Source organism: Oscarella lobularis, chromosome 16 (assembly GCF_947507565.1).
Source record: "Oscarella lobularis chromosome 16, ooOscLobu1.1, whole genome shotgun sequence".
In the NCBI taxonomy this organism is placed as follows: domain Eukaryota; kingdom Metazoa; phylum Porifera; class Homoscleromorpha; order Homosclerophorida; family Oscarellidae; genus Oscarella; species Oscarella lobularis.
Genome location: NC_089190.1, coordinates 1,758,772 through 1,775,327, shown reverse-complemented (window position 1 = coordinate 1,775,327; position 16,556 = coordinate 1,758,772). Strand labels below are relative to the sequence as shown.

At 50.0% G+C, this 16,556-nt stretch overlaps 4 protein-coding genes and 1 long non-coding RNA gene across 6 annotated transcripts; 3 read left to right on the top strand and 2 right to left on the bottom strand.

The window, feature by feature from the left end:
• Nucleotides 1-7: 7 nt before the first annotated feature.
• On the top strand, nt 8-4,205 carry LOC136196983 (polyunsaturated fatty acid 5-lipoxygenase-like). Its single transcript, XM_065986652.1, has 12 exons — nt 8-166; nt 237-295; nt 354-796; nt 851-1,057; nt 1,130-1,751; nt 1,805-1,964; nt 2,025-2,362; nt 2,424-2,618; nt 2,672-2,905; nt 2,960-3,191; nt 3,264-3,844; nt 3,904-4,205. Exons 1-12 carry the CDS (start codon nt 148-150, stop codon nt 4,081-4,083), a joined length of 3,270 nt encoding a protein of 1,089 aa, XP_065842724.1. The 5' UTR covers nt 8-147; the 3' UTR covers nt 4,084-4,205.
• Nucleotides 4,206-4,336: 131 nt separating this feature from the next.
• LOC136196801 (allene oxide synthase-lipoxygenase protein-like) lies at nt 4,337-9,469 on the top strand. 2 transcript variants are annotated; one of them, XM_065986443.1, is made up of 13 exons: nt 4,337-4,437; nt 4,503-4,576; nt 4,627-5,051; nt 5,107-5,301; nt 5,359-5,944; nt 6,129-6,288; nt 6,348-6,646; nt 6,705-6,899; nt 6,957-7,190; nt 7,240-7,471; nt 7,525-8,063; nt 8,247-8,679; nt 9,101-9,469. In XM_065986443.1, the coding sequence occupies exons 1-12, from the start codon at nt 4,425-4,427 to the stop codon at nt 8,424-8,426; spliced, it is 3,132 nt and encodes a 1,043-aa protein (XP_065842515.1). In that variant the 5' UTR covers nt 4,337-4,424; the 3' UTR covers nt 8,427-8,679; nt 9,101-9,469. The 2 variants fall into 2 exon arrangements, with proteins under 2 accessions (XP_065842515.1, XP_065842516.1); XM_065986444.1 differs by having other exon boundaries at nt 4,348-4,437; nt 9,020-9,469.
• LOC136196825 (uncharacterized) lies at nt 9,370-12,130 on the bottom strand. Its single transcript, XR_010672317.1, has 3 exons — nt 10,943-12,130; nt 9,939-10,004; nt 9,370-9,881 (listed from the first exon to the last, which is right to left on the bottom strand). It is a non-coding gene; the product is annotated as an uncharacterized lncRNA (long non-coding RNA).
• On the top strand, nt 11,051-14,474 carry LOC136196805 (uncharacterized). Its single transcript, XM_065986452.1, has 7 exons — nt 11,051-11,383; nt 11,700-12,705; nt 12,772-12,930; nt 12,986-13,202; nt 13,262-13,332; nt 13,391-13,594; nt 13,653-14,474. Exons 1-7 carry the CDS (start codon nt 11,181-11,183, stop codon nt 14,220-14,222), a joined length of 2,430 nt encoding a protein of 809 aa, XP_065842524.1. The 5' UTR covers nt 11,051-11,180; the 3' UTR covers nt 14,223-14,474.
• Nucleotides 13,553-16,556, bottom strand: LOC136196814 (WD repeat-containing protein WRAP73-like). The gene is made up of 13 exons (XM_065986466.1): nt 16,395-16,556; nt 16,247-16,342; nt 16,013-16,186; nt 15,881-15,953; nt 15,712-15,815; nt 15,570-15,656; nt 15,383-15,517; nt 15,250-15,330; nt 15,124-15,199; nt 14,948-15,073; nt 14,814-14,897; nt 14,632-14,739; nt 13,553-14,583 (listed from the first exon to the last, which is right to left on the bottom strand). Exons 1-13 carry the CDS (start codon nt 16,491-16,493, stop codon nt 14,483-14,485), a joined length of 1,344 nt encoding a protein of 447 aa, XP_065842538.1. The 5' UTR covers nt 16,494-16,556; the 3' UTR covers nt 13,553-14,482.

The following is a 16,556-nucleotide window of genomic DNA, read 5'->3' as shown; positions in this document are numbered from 1 at the left end:
AGGAAGGAAATGGGACTTCCTGTGACGTAATTTCCCTTTTATTTTTGCTTTCCCCGGGGTTCGGAATTACCCGACCGCGTGATACAACGCTGCAAGACACCCATTCGCGCTTGCAAGAAAAGCCGCCCAGAATTCAGTCATCACGTCATGGCAGACAGAGCGGAATGTAAGAAAGGACCCACCCCCCACCTCCCCAATAGGCGTGACATCGATTGATCGGAATTCGACGTCTCCAGGGAAAAACAGAGCGTACGAAATTTGCGACGCGAGCGAAGACGCAGTTGGCTTTGACGAGGCAAGCTCGAATTTCCTTACAAAAGGGGGGCCCTAGTTCGATCCACGCACTCTTCCAGATTCCCACACCGGGACTCAAGAGCGCGATACGGCTCGCGGCAAGACTCTCGATCGCCGGCGCGGGTCTATACTTGAAATCCTTATGGAAACGCGAACGGTTCACCCACGCGTCCGGCGTCGGCGCGTTCGGAATCGCGCGAATCGTCGAAAACGATCGAATTCCGAAAAACGAATATTTCAAACCGAATCGACTTCTATCCGTTTATCTTCGCCATGGCAACCTGATGGACCCGCCCACGGGCCGTCATCCGGACGATCGATGTCTCAACATTCGATCGGCGTCGATCAAGCTCAACATGGAGAGCGGAAAGTCGGTCGATTTCATCATGAATACGGGTGATCGTTGTCCTTTTTGGAATGGGCCCACTGTGAGAGATTTTGCCGAACGTGTACACGGGGGGCCTCAGCGCGTTCAGGAATGGCTTAGAATTAATCCGCTTTAGTAAGGAAATCTATCTATTTATTTATCTATTTTTTTTATTGTGTTTTTTTCTAGTTTTTTTAACTCTGTTCAGGGTTTGCGTAAGGCTCCCGATTCGTACGCAAGTCTTTCCTACTATTCTCAGATGACGTACGAATTGACGGACGTCGACGGCGACGTGCACTACGTTCGATTTCGATTGGTTTCGAATCAAAATCAAGTTCCTGAAAGCGGTCTGCCCAGTTACGAAGACCAAAGAAAGTATTATGAAAGAAATGAAGAGTAAGGATAATCTCATTATATATATAGGCATACGTCCCTCCAGTACAATTACATGTTCCTTCTATTTCATAGAATTTATTCTTTCGATGACGAACCCGACATCCAGGCGAAACCCATCAACTATCTTCGCGCCGAATTCAAAAGGCGTTTCGTCCACGTCGACGACGACGATGCCGTTTCGGCGTCCGCCGCTTCCTATCGAATTCAAGTCCACCCACTCGCCCGTCATTCGACTCAAACGGAACGTCTCGATCTCTTCAACATGGGCAAAGCGTGGCTCGACGACGAGTGGCACGACTTGGCGACAATCGATCTCCATCGTCTTCTCGACGACGATCGCACCGAACAGCTTCAATTCAACGTCGGCAATCTTCCGCCCTGTCTCGCTCTTCCCGACGCGCCGTCGTACGAGGACTACCGATCGATTGGACACGTTCGAAAGCGCCTCTACAGCGTCGCCCAGTGGGGCCGTCTCGTCGCGCCCGTGCGACGACGTTCGATCGACGAGGCGGAGATCGAGTATCAGGTGACGGTGACGACGATGGCGTCGAAACGAGGCGGCTATGCGGGACGAGCGTTTCTGTCCATACTCGGTAGTCGACGCGAGACGGGGTTCATTGAGCTGCACGGCTCGGGCATCATCGGAAGACTAGCGCGATTCCACGAGGGAAAAGCGTATGAGTTCACCATAGCGGTACCTCATAGACCCCTCTCTAAGATATTGCTTAATTGATTGGTCAATATTAGGCTCGCGACGTTGGCACGCTAGAGGCCGTCGAGTTCTATCTTGACAATTCCTTAGACGGTTGGTACATTGCGACGGTTTCCGTCGACAAAACGGGAGACACCGCTCTCTTTCCCGCCTATCGTTGGATATACGGACACGGCATCATTCGTCTGGGCGAAGGCAATAGAAATCCAAAATCATTTTCATAACGTCATTTAATTTTGTTTTTTTAATTAATAGCTAAATTGATTTTCGACGATTGCGGCTATTTGAAGGTGCTTCGCGAATTGGAGAAGCAGAAGTGGCGCGATCTCTTGCCGTGGCACACGTGGGAGGACATGCCGTCGCACGCCGCCATTCGACAGCACGCCGATCTGCCGCGCGATTTGCAATTTCTCGACGAGAAAATGGTCTTTTTCTACGAGAAACTCGACGAGGGCAAGCTCAACATGCTCTACAACAAAATTCGCGATTGGATCGGCGCGCCGCTCAGGCGACTCGGCCAAATCCAACTGCTCCGAAATATCTTTCATTGGGAAGACGAAATATCTCAATACTCGAGGTTTTTTCACTTTCATGTACGACATTAATTAATTAATTAATTAAAAAATAGTTCGGTATTTAAAACGAGAATTCTAGGTCGGCAACAACGAGATTCCCGAAGTCGCCAAGCGCTGGTTCACCGACAAGGAGTACGGGCGTCAATTCCTTCAGGGCAGTCATCCGACCGCCTTTCGACGCGTCGTCGATAAAATACCAGATAAGTTTCGCGTGACAGACGACGACGTTCGAGGAGTTCTAGGGCGCGGCGTCACCTTAGAGCAGGCTATTAGAGTAAGACCTATATGCACGTCTTGTGTATTATTATTGCTAGTGTCGTTTATTAGGCCGGTCACGTCTATATTGTCGATTGTAAGGAGTTGGAGGGTATTCCTACCGCCGAGGGTCGGTTTATAGTTCCCGCGATGGGCTTGTTCTACGTGAATGCAGCCGACGAGTTCGTTCCCATGGCTATTCAACTGGGACAGGAGAGCGGACCGCATTGTCCTCTGTGGACGCCGCAGGACAGCGTCAATGATTGGCTTCTTGCGAAAATGTGGCTCAGATGCGCCGATTCGCAGGCAAGACTCGAGAAACGTCGAATAAATGAATAATGTTAGTTTTTTTTCTTATAGATACATCAAATGAAAGATCATCTTCTCTTGACCCACTTGGTTATGGAGCCCTTTGTTATATCGATGTACAGGAATTTGCCGTCGGTGCATCCGATACACAAGCTTTTGCTGCCGCACGTTCGCTACACGATTGCCATTAATACGATCGGTCGTTTGAAATTGGTCGGGCAGAATGGATTAGCCGATCAAGTTCTGTCCATCGGATGTGGCGGTCACATAAGGTACATCAAAGGTAAGAGAGTATAAGAGGAGCTAATAGGTGGAGATCGTTGTTTTATACTAATCCTGCCCTTCTATTTCTCAGAATGCTACAAGAGATTCAATTTTGATCTTCTCTTCCTCGATCATGCTCTCGACGACCGAAGAATCAACGACGACGTCGACGACGATCGCTTGCCCCGCTATTACTATCGCGACGATGCCAGACGCCTGTGGAGAGTACTCCAGCAATACGTCGACACGATGGTAAAAGTCTACTACGAAAACGACGACGCCGTCGTCAGGGATACGGAAATCCAAGATTGGATAAAAGAGGTCTGCGACGTCGGACTGCCTTGGCACGGAGAAGACGGAGAAGCGGAAGACGAGGAAGACGCCGATTCTAGAAATCGTCACAAAGTTCCGTCGCGTATTCCTTCGCGCGCGAGGCTCGTACGCCTGCTTACGTGCATCATATACACGTGTTCGGCTCAGCACGCCGCCCAGAATTTCGGCCAGTACGATTACTACGCCTTCTATCCGAACGCGCCTATGACGATGCGACGGCCGCCGCCCACGGAGAAAGGGAACACGGTCGAAGACATCGTCGCTACGCTCGGCGACTCGAAGAACGTGAGCATGCAATTGATCACCGTTTGGCTGCTCGCCACCCTTGGGCCAGAAGAGGTCAGTGTTTGAATTTAGACGATACTGTTTTTTTTTTGAAAAGCTTTTTTTGCACGAAGATTTATCTCGGCGACTTTCCTGAAGAATACATCGTGGAAGGAGAGGCGAGAATGGCTCAAGATCAATTGAGAACGAGCTTGGGTAAAATTGAGGCGGAAATCACTGAGCGCAATAGGGGATTAGAGGTTCCCTACACTTACCTGCTGCCTAGCAGGGTTCCACGAAGCATAGCAGTTTGAGTATGAAATACATGTCTTTTTTTGTTTTTGTTTTTTTCAGTTTCTAAGCTTCTTTTTCTGCTACCTAGGTACACCTGTCTGACATCTGTTCTAAACTCATTTCATGCGACCTGCACTATTAATTAATTTGTCAGCTTGGACCCCCCGCAACCGAAAAGAATTACACAGACCCCCTTAACTGATCACGCCCCTCTGCCTTATAAAAACATGCCATAGGTAGATCCGGTTGGCGTCTATAATTGCGCACGCGTGATCTGAAGGTGAGACTCTCTGGTGAGACTCGCCTGCACTTCCCTGTAACTTCCTTGGCAGTTGCGCTTTCGTTGCGTCGTTCAAAGCCAATGACCAGCGACTGTAAGCGGCGTCAATGATAACGGAAGTCGCGCTTGTCTCCTAAGCAGTTCCGCTGTCTTGTCTAGGGAGAAACTTGTCGTACGACATTCTAGCCGAAAGCGGCGAGGACGTGGAGGAGATGAAAAAAAACGAATTTCCTGTAACTACGTGAATTTCTTCGGTTGACGCCCGCTAAAACCTCTTCCGCAGCCCATTCCTGATCCGGGTCTTCTAAGCGGAGTCTCTCTTTCACTCAAAACGAACCTCTTGAAGTCGTTGTTCTTCTATCGATCCTTCAACAATCGTCGCCTGACACACACCGCCGGAATCGGCGCGATCGGCATCGCGACAGTCGTCTCCGATCCCAAATTCCCGCCGAATGACTTCTTCACGCCCGAACGCGTCTTTCCCGTTCGCCTTCGTCACGCGAATTTGACGCTGTCGGACGATCGCGTCTTGGACGTGCGCTCGGCGTCGCTCAAGTTCGCCAACGTCGAAGAGGGGGGCCCACTCGACTTGATCATGAACACGGGACGCGCGTGCCCCTTTTGGAACGGTCCCACCGTCAAAGACTTCATGGCGTCGAAAGCGGGAAAGAAGGAGTTGAAAGAGTGGCTCCATAAGAATTCTTCTTAGTACGTGACGTCAGAAATTAATTAATTAATTAATTTAAAATCGGCGTTTCTTTAGTTATTATTGGGCGATCGACGGTTCAAGACGCGCGCCGTCGTCCTATTCGAAGCTGAGCTACTATTCGCAGGTTACCATGGAGATGATCGACAACGAATGCACGAGTCATCACGTCCGATTTCGACTCATCCCGGCCGATTACTGCGGTCACGACGACGGCCGGCCGGACGAAAGAGACCAAAGAAACTATGCGGAGTGAGGAAGCAAGAGGCACCTGTAGTAGTCAGGAAAACTCTTTTTCTCCTTTTCTAGGGAATGGGACGTCGTTCGAGCGGAGAACGACACGCGCGCGCCAAACTACCTCCACGCCGAATTCAAAGGCCTCTTCGCGAACGGCGGCGCGGTTCACTACGCGCTCCAACTCCAGCGACGCTACGTCGCGCCGGGCGACAGCCTCGAAGTCTACAACATGGGCCGCGCGTGGGATCCCGATCGGCATCCGTGGCTCGACGTCGCTCGCGTGACCCTATTTCGCGCTCTGCATCCCGACGTAACCGAACGTCTTCAATTCAACGTCGCAAATCTTCCCTCGTGCGTCGTTCTTCCCGAGGCGCCGTCGTTCGAGGATTATCGTTCGATCGGTCATCTCCGACGCGCCCTCTATGCGGTCGTGCAGAAAGCGCGCCTGTGGAAGTTCAATTCGTGCGCGCCGCCGTCGACGGGCGTCTCGTATCGTTTCACCGTCGATACCGTCGACACGAAGCAGGGCGGTTACGACGGCGACGTGCACGTCATCTTTTTCGGTAGCGAAGGCGAGACGGGCGCGTTGAAGTTGCACAAAAGTCGCATGTTCGGCGACGATTTCGGCAAAGGAGAAAAATCGTCGTTTGAATTGAAGGTGAGGAAGGAGGGAAGGGATGGGATAAATTGTATAAATATAGGTGCTATTCCTGTTTGTTTAATTAAGTACAATAAATCAGGTGCGGTAATAATAAGGGCCACCTGTTTTATTAGACCCCCCTGCAGTAATAGACAGTCAGGTGCTGTAATAACTACCTTCATTGGGTGATTGGTTGTTTTAGGCTGAAGATGTCGGGGAGCTCTGGGCTGTTCAGCTCACTTTGGCTAACAAGGCCGACGGCTGGTTTATTGGGATGATGACCGTCGAGAAAGGCGGCGTTTCCGTTCAGTTTCCGTGCTTCCACTGGGTCTACGAACAAGCGATAATTCGTTTGGGAAAAGGCGAGTAAATCGATATAAAGTTTCGTCGCCTAACTTTATAGTTTGGTTTTTTTTTTCAGCTACTCTCGCTTTCAATGACAGTCCCGAACAGCAAGCGATTCGCGCTCTCGAGAAGCAGGCTCGTCGCGAGATGACTCCCTGGCAAGAATGGTGCAGCATGCCGTCGCACATCCGCGCGACCTTGCACGCCGACTTGGCGCGCGACTATCAGTTCGGCGACGAGAAGACGGCCGACTTCTACATGCGTCGAGACGAGGGCCGATTCAACTATTTCTATAAGCTGATCACCGAAGGCGTCGCCAAGGTCTTCAAGGAAATTCAGGGATATCATCACTACAATACGTTTTTTCATTTCAACGTAATCAATGCATTAATCGTTTTTTTTTTAATATCTAAATTGGATTTTCGTTATTTAGGTTGGGCAGAATAAAGTTCCCTCCGTCGCCGAGCGCTGGCAATCCGATCGGGAATTCGGACGACAATTTCTCCAGGGCCACCATCCGACGTCGATTCGCCGCGTTGTCGGCAAACTTCCCTATAATTTTCCTCTCAGCGACGAGAGCGTGCGAATGGTGCTCGGTCGAAATGTCACGCTTAAGGACGAAATCGACGTAAGCATCAAAGAAGATTTTTTTTTCTTTTCTTTTTTTGAAAAATTTTTATACAAGGCTGGACGCGTTTACATTGTCGACTGTAAATCGCTCGTCGGTATTCCCACGGCGACCGGTCGCCACGTGACGCCCGCTATGGGCCTCTTTTACGTCAACGCGTCCAACGACTTCGTCCCGTTGGCCATTCAGCTAGATCAACAGCCAGGACTTCATAATCCCATATGGACGCCCGCTGATACGTTTAACGATTGGCTCCTAGCGAAGATGCATCTTCGATGCGCCGACGCTCAGGTACGAAATAAAAATTTACCAAGTCCCAACTGACTTGTTTTTTTAATAGATTCATCAGATTAATTCTCATTTGCTTATGACCCATCTCGTCATTGAACCGTTCGGCGTCTCGATGTTTCGCAATTTGCCGCGCGTTCATCCCGTCTTCAAGCTCCTCTGTCCGCATCTTCGCTACACGATGGCCATCAATACGATCGGTCGAGCGAAACTCGTCGGCGACCAAGGACTCGCCGATCAGGTTCTCTCCATCGGACGCGGCGGTCACATTGTGTATATAAAAAGTAGGAAAAGAGTAATCTTTAACTGCTCGTTTTTCGATTTTTTCCCCCTCAAGGATGCTATAGCAATTTCGATTTCCGTCGTCTCAGCCTTCCCTACGACCTAGCCGAGCGCAACGTGTCCGACGCGTCGCTGCTGCCGACCTACTACTATCGCGACGACGGTCTTCTCATCTGGAACGCCGTTCACCGCTTCGTCGCCGACCTGATAGCGATCTACTACGCGAGCGACGACGACGTTCGCAACGACGACGAAATTCAGGAGTGGATCGGCGAAGTGCACACAATTGGGTTTCCGCAAAACGACGACGACGTCGATCATCACGTGCCGTCGAGATTTGACGCGATCGACGATCTCGTCGACGCGCTGACGGCGATCGTGTTCACGAGCTCCGCCGAGCACGCGGCGCAGAATTTCGGTCAGTACGACTATTACGCTTACTATCCGAACGCGCCGATGACGATGCGACAGCCGCCGCCGAGCACGAGGGGCGCGACGACGACGAAATCGATTATCGAATCGCTTGGCGGCACGGATCAAGTGAGTTTTCAATTGTTGACCGTCTGGCTGCTTTCGACGAAAAGCCGCGATGAGGTAAGAGTGGAGGAGAGAGGGGGGAAAATAGTCGGTGCCTCTGCTCCCGGAAGTCGAGAGACAGGGAAATCCGAAGGGGATTCTTGAAGGGAATTTCGCGTAAATTGTTACTGATGGAGATTTTGGTTTTATGAAAATGGGAGCATTCTGCGGGTGGCATTTTTTTAACTTTCTGTTCTACAGGTTTATCTTGGGCAGTTTCCCGAAGCTCATTTCGTTGATCCCGAAGCGCGCGTCGTGATTGCCAAGTTTCAGGAAGATTTGAAGGAAATCGAAGCGTGTATCGATGAGAGAAATCGTCACCTTGAAGTGCCTTACACCTACTTGAAGCCAAGCGAAATACCGAAAAGTATTGCAGTGTAATTCGCGAAGGAATGGTCACAAAAGAGTGAATTCAACACTATCAATCAATTTTTTTGTGAGTTCTTTTTTTCTTTCGGCGTATGAATTCGTTTCCCTTTGTACTAAAATTAGGAGGAAGTCCCGGACAGTGCTGACATAGCTCGGTCACGTCGTCTTCTCTTATGGTCTCGTCTCGAGTCGTCTGTACCGGAGAGCGAGTTTTTTACGCCGGATCGTCTATCAGGGCTATGCGTGTATGCTTAAAAGTCGGAAGGTGAGCAGGGGGGGCCCGTTAGGATTTGCACGCATGCCATTCTGATCTCGTGAACTGCTGCTTGGGCAGCCGTATTCTTTTTGAAACGAGTCGAATAAGCGTTTGCCCGTCCAAGAAGACTGCTTCGATAAAGAACTCCCAGCGTTTCGTATAAATGTGACGGGTGAGGCCCCTTTTTCGGCACGCGTCTTCGCCGCAGCGCTCGCCTGTCGCTTGTTCCTAGTCCCGGCGCGAGCCAACCATCTCCTAGTAACGTTAGAGAATAACCAACATAAGAGCACTACACTCCCGGGGCCTCTTAGAGTTTTCAACGCTCTGACCAATCACATCTTTGTTTCAGAGCTATCATGCATCGTCAAAAGTGGCCGCCGTTCGAAGGTTGCTATTATTGATTTCCCTAGCCAATTGCTTTGTCGTGTAGGACTATCAACGCGAAGAAGAAGGCAGCTCGTGAAAAAAAGAAACTTTCGAATGGAAGAGACTTCTTTTGCATGTTTTACTGCATGAGTGCCTAGTAGTTGCATGCGTTTGCTCTTGATCTTCATAGTATGGAGACAAGAGCACTTCGTTTAGCCTAGGGACTTGCGCGCGCGCGTCTCGTATGAAAGCATACCTTCTGGTATGCTTTCTGGCGTGCCAATCCTGAGGCTAAACTAAAGCGCGCGATGTAAAATGGCGTAGTACACGTCATTTTACGTCGCGCGCCGTTTCCGTGTAGAAAAGTAGGAGAAACTATGTTCAAATTTTTATTAGAAAGATCCCGGATGTACTAATAAAAAATTAAAAAGTCCTCTCGTCTCTCCTTCCTCCTCCTCCTCCTTTGGTAGTCCCTGGGCCGTCGCTCCTGCGCTGCCGCTTGACCCCCTGGCCAAGCGGTGGGACTGAGACTGCAGTCCCCACAGTGAACTTTAACCCAAGTCCACAGGGGGTAGGCACATTAACCTCCAGCCACCAAGGAGGGAGACTTTAACCCAAGTCCCCAGGAGAGAGCGCATTAACCTCCAGCCCACAAGGAGGGAGACTTTGCCCAAGTCACCAGGGTGTACTTTAACCCAAGTCCACAGGGGAACAGCTGATTAACCTCCGGCTGCCAGGGAGGGAGACTTTAACCCAAGTCCCCAGGGTGATGTCTTCGTCTATGTCTTCTTCTTTCTGCATCTAAAAATCGTCGGATTGATCGATTCGTTGGGGAGAGGAGAGAACTGAAACGAAAATGAATTAGCGCATTGAATTCCAATCAAATTCATTGTCTTATTTACCTTGAAAGGCTGAAGGAACACTGTGGAGGAGGAGGAGGGACTTGATCCACGTGTCGATATCACCATCTACAAAAATGCCAATTTCAGCCAAAATTTGAGGTGTGAGGTCAATTTGGCACCGCGAGGTCAAACAGGCAACCAATACCCATCGTTCTATAAAGAAATTTTAGGAATTGGAGAGGTCACCAAAATGACAAAAAACCGTGTGCTATAGTTCACGGTTGCCTAAAAACCTCAACTCACGGATTTCCAAATAAACGCGCTAGATCTACTTTACTTTAGTAGTAGAACAACCCTACAAGGTGAAACTGTTCGTACGGGTCAAATTTCCCACGAAAAAAGACCCCTTCCGGTATGTATTAATATTAGCCACGCCTCTCGAAAATAGAAAAAATTGGCATTATAGACAATTTTTAAACCGTGAAGTTAACTAGGTACTAAAGCCCTATCGTTTGACATAGAAAATTCAGAGTTCTGAGAGATGCGCTTTTTGACCAAAAACCGTGTGCTATAGCTCACGGTTGCCTAAAAACGTCAACTCACGGATTTCTAAATAAACGCGCTAGATCTACTCTACTTTATGAGTAGAACAACCCCAAAAGGTCAATCTGTTTGTACTGGTGAAATTTCACCCAGAAATGACCCACTTCCGTTACACGTGAGTACTAACCACGCCCCCACCAAAAATTCACACGATAGGCTAATTTAGTTTCGCGGAATCGACTAGATAGGAAGCCGTATCGTTTGACGCAAACATTCGGAATTATAAGAAGTTAGATTCTTGACTAAAAGTGTTTGTCGCAAATCCTAGCTAGGGAAGTACAAAAACATGAGGAAACGGCGTGCATTCGCCCAAATCCCTTTAGAGATTAACTCGTGCAAGGGAGAATGCACTTCCCACTAATTTCAGATTTAAGATTTATGTAACGGGGCGTCCCACTTCCGGCAAATTAGGGCGGGTAGGGAGGAAGCCAGGTGGGGGTTACTGAACCGGACGCCTTTACCTTTTTCAGTGACTTTCCCGGCAGACGATCGCAACCGTAGTGAAATAGGCGTGACCACCAACGCAGCCAATCACAGACGATGAAGTCATTTTCGCAGTCCCGGGAATAAACGCTTCCGCGACGACCGAAGTATTTATATATAACAGAAGGCACTGAACCACAAAGGACCGTCTCAGTCATATAAAGCGAAGTGCGACGAACGAACGAACGAACGAACGAAAGAACAAACGAACGAACGATGGCGGCGGCCGCTCAACTGTGCCCACCACCCGGAATGCCTCGCGGAACGGCGCCGACGACGTCGTCTTTTCGAAAGGAGACGCTCGACGGAACGCTCAAAGCGGACGCGATCGAGAATCTGATCCTTTCGTTTAATTCGGAAGGATTCGAATTCGACGCGACGAAGAGAGCGCGCCGCAAAAGTAAATACGGAAAAAAACGGTGAGTTGGACGACGCGCGCACGCGTCATGCAGACCCACAAACGCTTCCCCTTCCCCCCGTCTCTCGCGATCTTTTTCCCCTCAAACGAAACTGACATTCGTCGCGCCCGTTCGCGCCCGTTCCCCGAGTAGAATATCATCCGGTGCGACAAAATTTCGGTTTCGGGCCTTACGTACGCTATGTTTCTCGCGCGCGATGCCCCCCTCCCCGCAATAAAGGAAAAATGAATGAAGCCTTCGCGAGAACGCCGCAGCGGGGCGCGCGCGACCAACGGAAGTCCGCCCGCCTCATCGAATCGGGGTTGTCTATTTTTAGGGCCCAATTTACGCAAATGACGCGAGATCGACGAAGAAATCGCAAGCGCAGTCTCATGGCTCACATTGCGACGCAAATCGAATGCATATTCGCCGGCGCTTTCGATTCCATTCGAGGCGGCGGTGCCGGAACGCCGATCGTTGATTCCGACGGTTTCGTTCGCGTCGTCGATCTTCTGGAGCATCCGCGCGTCAAGGGTCTTGCCGACGACGCAGAGTCGATCGTCGAAGCGCTGCGCGGTCATCCGCTATTCGAAATTCGCGTACGAACTCCCAACTTCTTCGCTTCTAGTCGACGTCATCTTCTTCGAGATCCCCGTACGTATCTTCAGCCAATGGTTCGCTTGATGACGCGGCGTGACGTCATCGCAGCGCAACTCGAGCAACGCTTCTCGGACGAGAATCTCGCGACCGACGTCGCGCTCGGCTTTCTAATCGCGAACAATTCGTCCGGCTACGTTCCAATCAACGCTCTCGTCGCTTCGAACGCAACATTTCGCACTCTCCGCGTCTGCCACCGGGAACTCGCCGACGTCACGGTCGCCTCGACGACGCTCCAACTGAGCCCGGATCGAAGATACATTCGCCGCGGCGGCAAACGCTCTCCGCCGCCGCCGAGCTCTCCGCCGCCCACGCCCACGCGAATGGCCTTAGCGACGGGAAACGTCGAACAGACGACGACGTTCGTGCGAAAACAAGTCGAATATTATTTCTCGACGCAGAATTTTCTCTTCGATCGTTTTCTCCAACAACTCGCACGTCGATGTACGTCGGACGACGACGACGACGACGACGGCGACAACGTCGCGGCGTACGGCGGCTGGATCGACGTGATTGAATTGGTGAAATTTCCTCGACTCGCTTCGCTCGACACGACTCCCGCCGATCTCGTCGACGCCGTCGCCGAATCGTCGTCCGTCGTTCGTCTCGATTCCGATCGACGATTGATACGTCGTCGCGACGTCCTGCCGCCCGTTCCGCCCGTCGTCACGTCGGACGGAATATTGGTAAATGAGAAACTTTCGATTGATTAATTAATTAATTAATTAATCAATATTCATTTTTCTTTGTAGTTGAATCGACTCTGTCTTCCCGAGCGTCGTGACGACGACGACGTCACCGTGATGCAGTATAACGTTCTCGCCGATCACTTGGCTCGCGAGAGTTGGTTTCCGTATGCCGGCGACGGAGTGAGAAGCTGGCATCGACGACGCGAGATGATCAAACGCGAAGTGAGCGCTTTCGCACAAACGCGCGCTCCATTCTCTATGTTTCTCTCTCTCAAAGATTCTCTATCACTCTCCCGATCTCCTGTGTCTTCAAGAGGTGCAAAGTTGCTACGTCGAGAAGGCAGACGGTAGCGTCGTCATGGCGACGTCAGGCGACGAAGCGAAAGATAATCACGTCGCTTGGTTTTCCAATTGGCTGCGAAGTGCCGAATACGGTTTGCACTACGCTCGCAAGTCGCCGAGCGCCGGCCAGCCGGCCCACGGCATCAGCATAGGTAAAATCCATCCCCGCGTGCATTACATAGTACTCCAACGTAAAGTCCTCAAAACGCAGGGAACATGATATGTTGGAAGGAAAAGGTCTTTGAAGTCGTCGAGGAAAAGAACGTGTACGTGTCAAAAGAGGTGAGTCGAATTTTCCCCCAAATCAAATCTAGTTGGACTTTAAATTTTTCCCCTTCAGATCGCTCGCTGCTTTCCCAACGATCAAGTCGGCGTTTTCTCCTCGTCTCAAATGAAGGACTTCTGCCTGCGCAGCGCCGATCACTTCTGCTCGGGCTACGGCCAAGTCGCCTGCATGGTTCGACTTCGTCGCATCGACACCGGCAAAGAACTCGTTCTCGCCACCGTTCACATCACGGCCAACTATCAAGCGCCGGACGTTCAAGTTCGTCGTCCCCTCCTCACTCAGCACAAGAAAAATAAGCGATAATTTCCTTCTATAGATAATGCAGACGCAGGCGTGTTTGAAAAGTCTCGACGCGTTCAGCCAGGCAAGCGGTTCTTCCCCGTCGCCGCCGCCGCCGCCGACGACGACGACGGCCCACTCTCGTCAACGCAAGCACTCGCCGTCGCCCCCGCTGACGACGACGACCAAACTTCCCGTTATCCTGTGCGGCGATTTCAATTGCACGCCGGACAGCGGCGTCGTCGAACTTCTTCGCAACGGCTCGCTCGAGAACGCGCACGCGGATTTGGCCGTCGCGATCGAATCGCGTCTCATTCTGCCCTATCCGAATCCTCGACACAATCTCAAACTGACCAACTCGCACGATTGGGCTGCCTCCGTCGTTGCCAAGGAAACCGATTCGACTCCCAAGCTTCCGTTGACGAATTACACGCACACGTTTCAGGGTACGCTCGATTATGTTTGGTTCACGCCCGAACGCGGTCTGGAAATCGTCGCCGCCTTGGGGGGGCTTCCCGTCGAGGAGCTCTCCAAGGAGACTGGTCTGCCCAGCAGTCGTTTTCCGTCCGATCATCTACCCGTTCTCTGTCAGCTGAAGATGAAATGATGTCAACGAATTTTTTTGATGGATTCTTAAGAAATGTCTGGAGAGTCTCTTTCCCTCTCCATTTGCCCTTTGATTCTTTTCTACTAGACGATACTTCTCTTCTCCCCCACGACGTTAGAAACGTTTTTTCCTGTACATTTTGTAAACATTTTAAATTATCAATTGTCATTTTGCATGCATGAAGATAGAGGGTTTTTTGTAGTAGTCTTTGCGAAAAAGGATATTCTGAAATATACGGCTTGAGCATTGAAACGCGTAGACTAAACGTCGGTCAAATAACACACGGTGAATTGGTCTTTACTGACGAGAGCCAGAGCGTCGCCGGACGGATTCCAGTCAATCGATTGAGCGTGAAACAGAGCTGGAAGACAAAAATAGACAAAGGACAGAGAACCGAGCGTTTACTTACGGTCATTAGGAATGTCCACGGTGATGCAGCCGGCCGGCGACCACATGTAGACTTTGCTCTTGCCTGTGCAGATGGCCAGGCGAGGATTTAACGGATCCCAGCTGAAAGCTGGAAGACAAATATTACTAAACGTGCTCGCGGGGAAGCTATGATAAAAGTAGCTTCCAGGAATCGATTAGTACCGGTAATCGACGACGTCTGAAGCATGAGAACGCTCTGTCTCAACTTGTGCACGTCCCATATCCACAACGCGTTGGGCATGTTATCTGCAAAAATAGAAGTGAGAGTCGTCACCGTGGCAATGATATCCTTTTACCGTTTCGAGTTGCCAAATATTGGCTATCGTTACTAAAGGCCATGATTCCGACACCCACTTTCGGATGAGCTTTATCCAAATCCGGTTTGAGTGTAGGAACGGTCAAGGATCCTTCGCAGACTTCGTCTAAGATCAAATAGTGAGCTAATATTATTAAATATTTTTCTACTGCTCACATTGGCTTTTGACGCGAAATTTTGACGTTACTTGTTCTTCGTAAGTCGACTTCTTCTCTATTTCTTTATACACAACCTAAGGCCAAAGTCACTCTATTTCATGGACTCTAAAATATTTGAGCTTACCACGTCGTCGTTCTGCTCAAATTTTCTGACGTGAGTGAATTCGCCTATAGTTTTCCATGTGATATTATTCAAAAGACGAATCTGAGATGGAGATTAATTAATTAATACTTGACGGGGTGTCGGCACACCATACCTTTTGATCATAGCTTCCAACAGCCAGAAACTGACTAGACGGTGACCAGCCTATTGACTTGATTCCTAGAGCGTACTGATAGGCAGAAAAATAGGCAACCCTCCGCCCATCAATCGAGTAGATATAGACGCCATACTAACAGACATAGTAGTACATAAATAATGCCTCCCCTATGTCGTGCTCATACCTCGAGCAACGATTCCCACACGCATAGAAAGTGGCCGTCGGGCGACCACCGAATTCCGGACATGTCAGACGTTTCAACAGGAAAATGCTAAGCAATGAAACAGATGAGGCAGAGTCACGGAGTGCACAAACGATGATCTGACCTTATATAGCTGCCACGAGTCGCAGGCAAACACGGACACGTAGTCCTTGCAATCGCGTCGCTCGGCCAAAGCGAGAAACTTGCCATCGCGCGTAAAGTCTAAGCCTTGCGAGAAGACACAAAAAATAGAAATAGAAGTGTGTCTCTACACTTTCCCAGTAACGAGATACCCGATCGAATGCCTTTAGGATATTTCATGTAAAAGACCGATTTATCCGTTAGCGACCACACCGTCACTCTCAACTAAAAAAATAATACATAAATTTGCGAATATTTAAAAATATTTAATTAATTAATTTTACATTGAAATCGGCAGTCGCGAGAATGTGACGACTGTCGGGGCTCCACGTCGCCGCCGTCAATCCCGACGAACCCTCGTCGATTTTGCATCGCCAGTCGGGCTGCTCGAGCGACCACACTTGCACGATAGCCCGCTTGAATAGGCAGCAAAGGACGAACATCGAATCCGGGGACCACTAGATCGAGAGAGGAAAATCGTTTTTCTTTTTCTGTCTGTTTACGAGTAGGCGACTTGCCTCGAAATGATTGATTGCGTCGATGCACGTAAAGAGACTCGTTATCTGCAGCGTTTTCGCGTCGCGAACGATTAGGCGATACGACGAGCAATTCGCCTTCGGAAAAGAAGGCGATGCGACGGGTTCTGACGCGTTTTCGACGACTTACGACGTGATTTCCGTTCGGCGAAAAGCGACAGAGCTGATTGGACTGCTTGAAAAGCTCGGAAAAGTTCATGATTCGCCGCCCAAAGTGGAGGTGACGCATGCGTCCAAATCCAGATCCCGAATATCTCAATTAACCCAATAAATGCAATAAACGTATTTCGAA

Coding starts and splice junctions, on each gene's coding strand:
- LOC136196983 (XM_065986652.1), top strand. Junction 296..353: donor ACGCAGTTGGCTTTGACGAG/GCAAGCTCGAAT, acceptor GCACTCTTCCAG/ATTCCCACACCGGGACTCAA. Junction 3,845..3,903: donor CCACCCTTGGGCCAGAAGAG/GTCAGTGTTTGA, acceptor TTTTGCACGAAG/ATTTATCTCGGCGACTTTCC.
- LOC136196801 (XM_065986443.1), top strand. Junction 6,289..6,347: donor GATAATTCGTTTGGGAAAAG/GCGAGTAAATCG, acceptor TTTTTTTTTCAG/CTACTCTCGCTTTCAATGAC. Junction 6,647..6,704: donor ATACGTTTTTTCATTTCAAC/GTAATCAATGCA, acceptor TTCGTTATTTAG/GTTGGGCAGAATAAAGTTCC.
- LOC136196805 (XM_065986452.1), top strand. CDS start 11,181: ATGGCGGCGGCCGCTCAACTGTGCCCACCACCCGGAATGCCTCGCGGA. Junction 13,333..13,390: donor ACGTGTACGTGTCAAAAGAG/GTGAGTCGAATT, acceptor TTTCCCCTTCAG/ATCGCTCGCTGCTTTCCCAA. Junction 13,595..13,652: donor ATCAAGCGCCGGACGTTCAA/GTTCGTCGTCCC, acceptor TTCCTTCTATAG/ATAATGCAGACGCAGGCGTG.
- LOC136196814 (XM_065986466.1), bottom strand. CDS start 16,493: ATGCGTCACCTCCACTTTGGGCGGCGAATCATGAACTTTTCCGAGCTT. Junction 16,187..16,246: donor ACGCAATCAATCATTTCGAG/GCAAGTCGCCTA, acceptor CTCTCGATCTAG/TGGTCCCCGGATTCGATGTT. Junction 15,657..15,711: donor ACTCGTGGCAGCTATATAAG/GTCAGATCATCG, acceptor TTCATTGCTTAG/CATTTTCCTGTTGAAACGTC.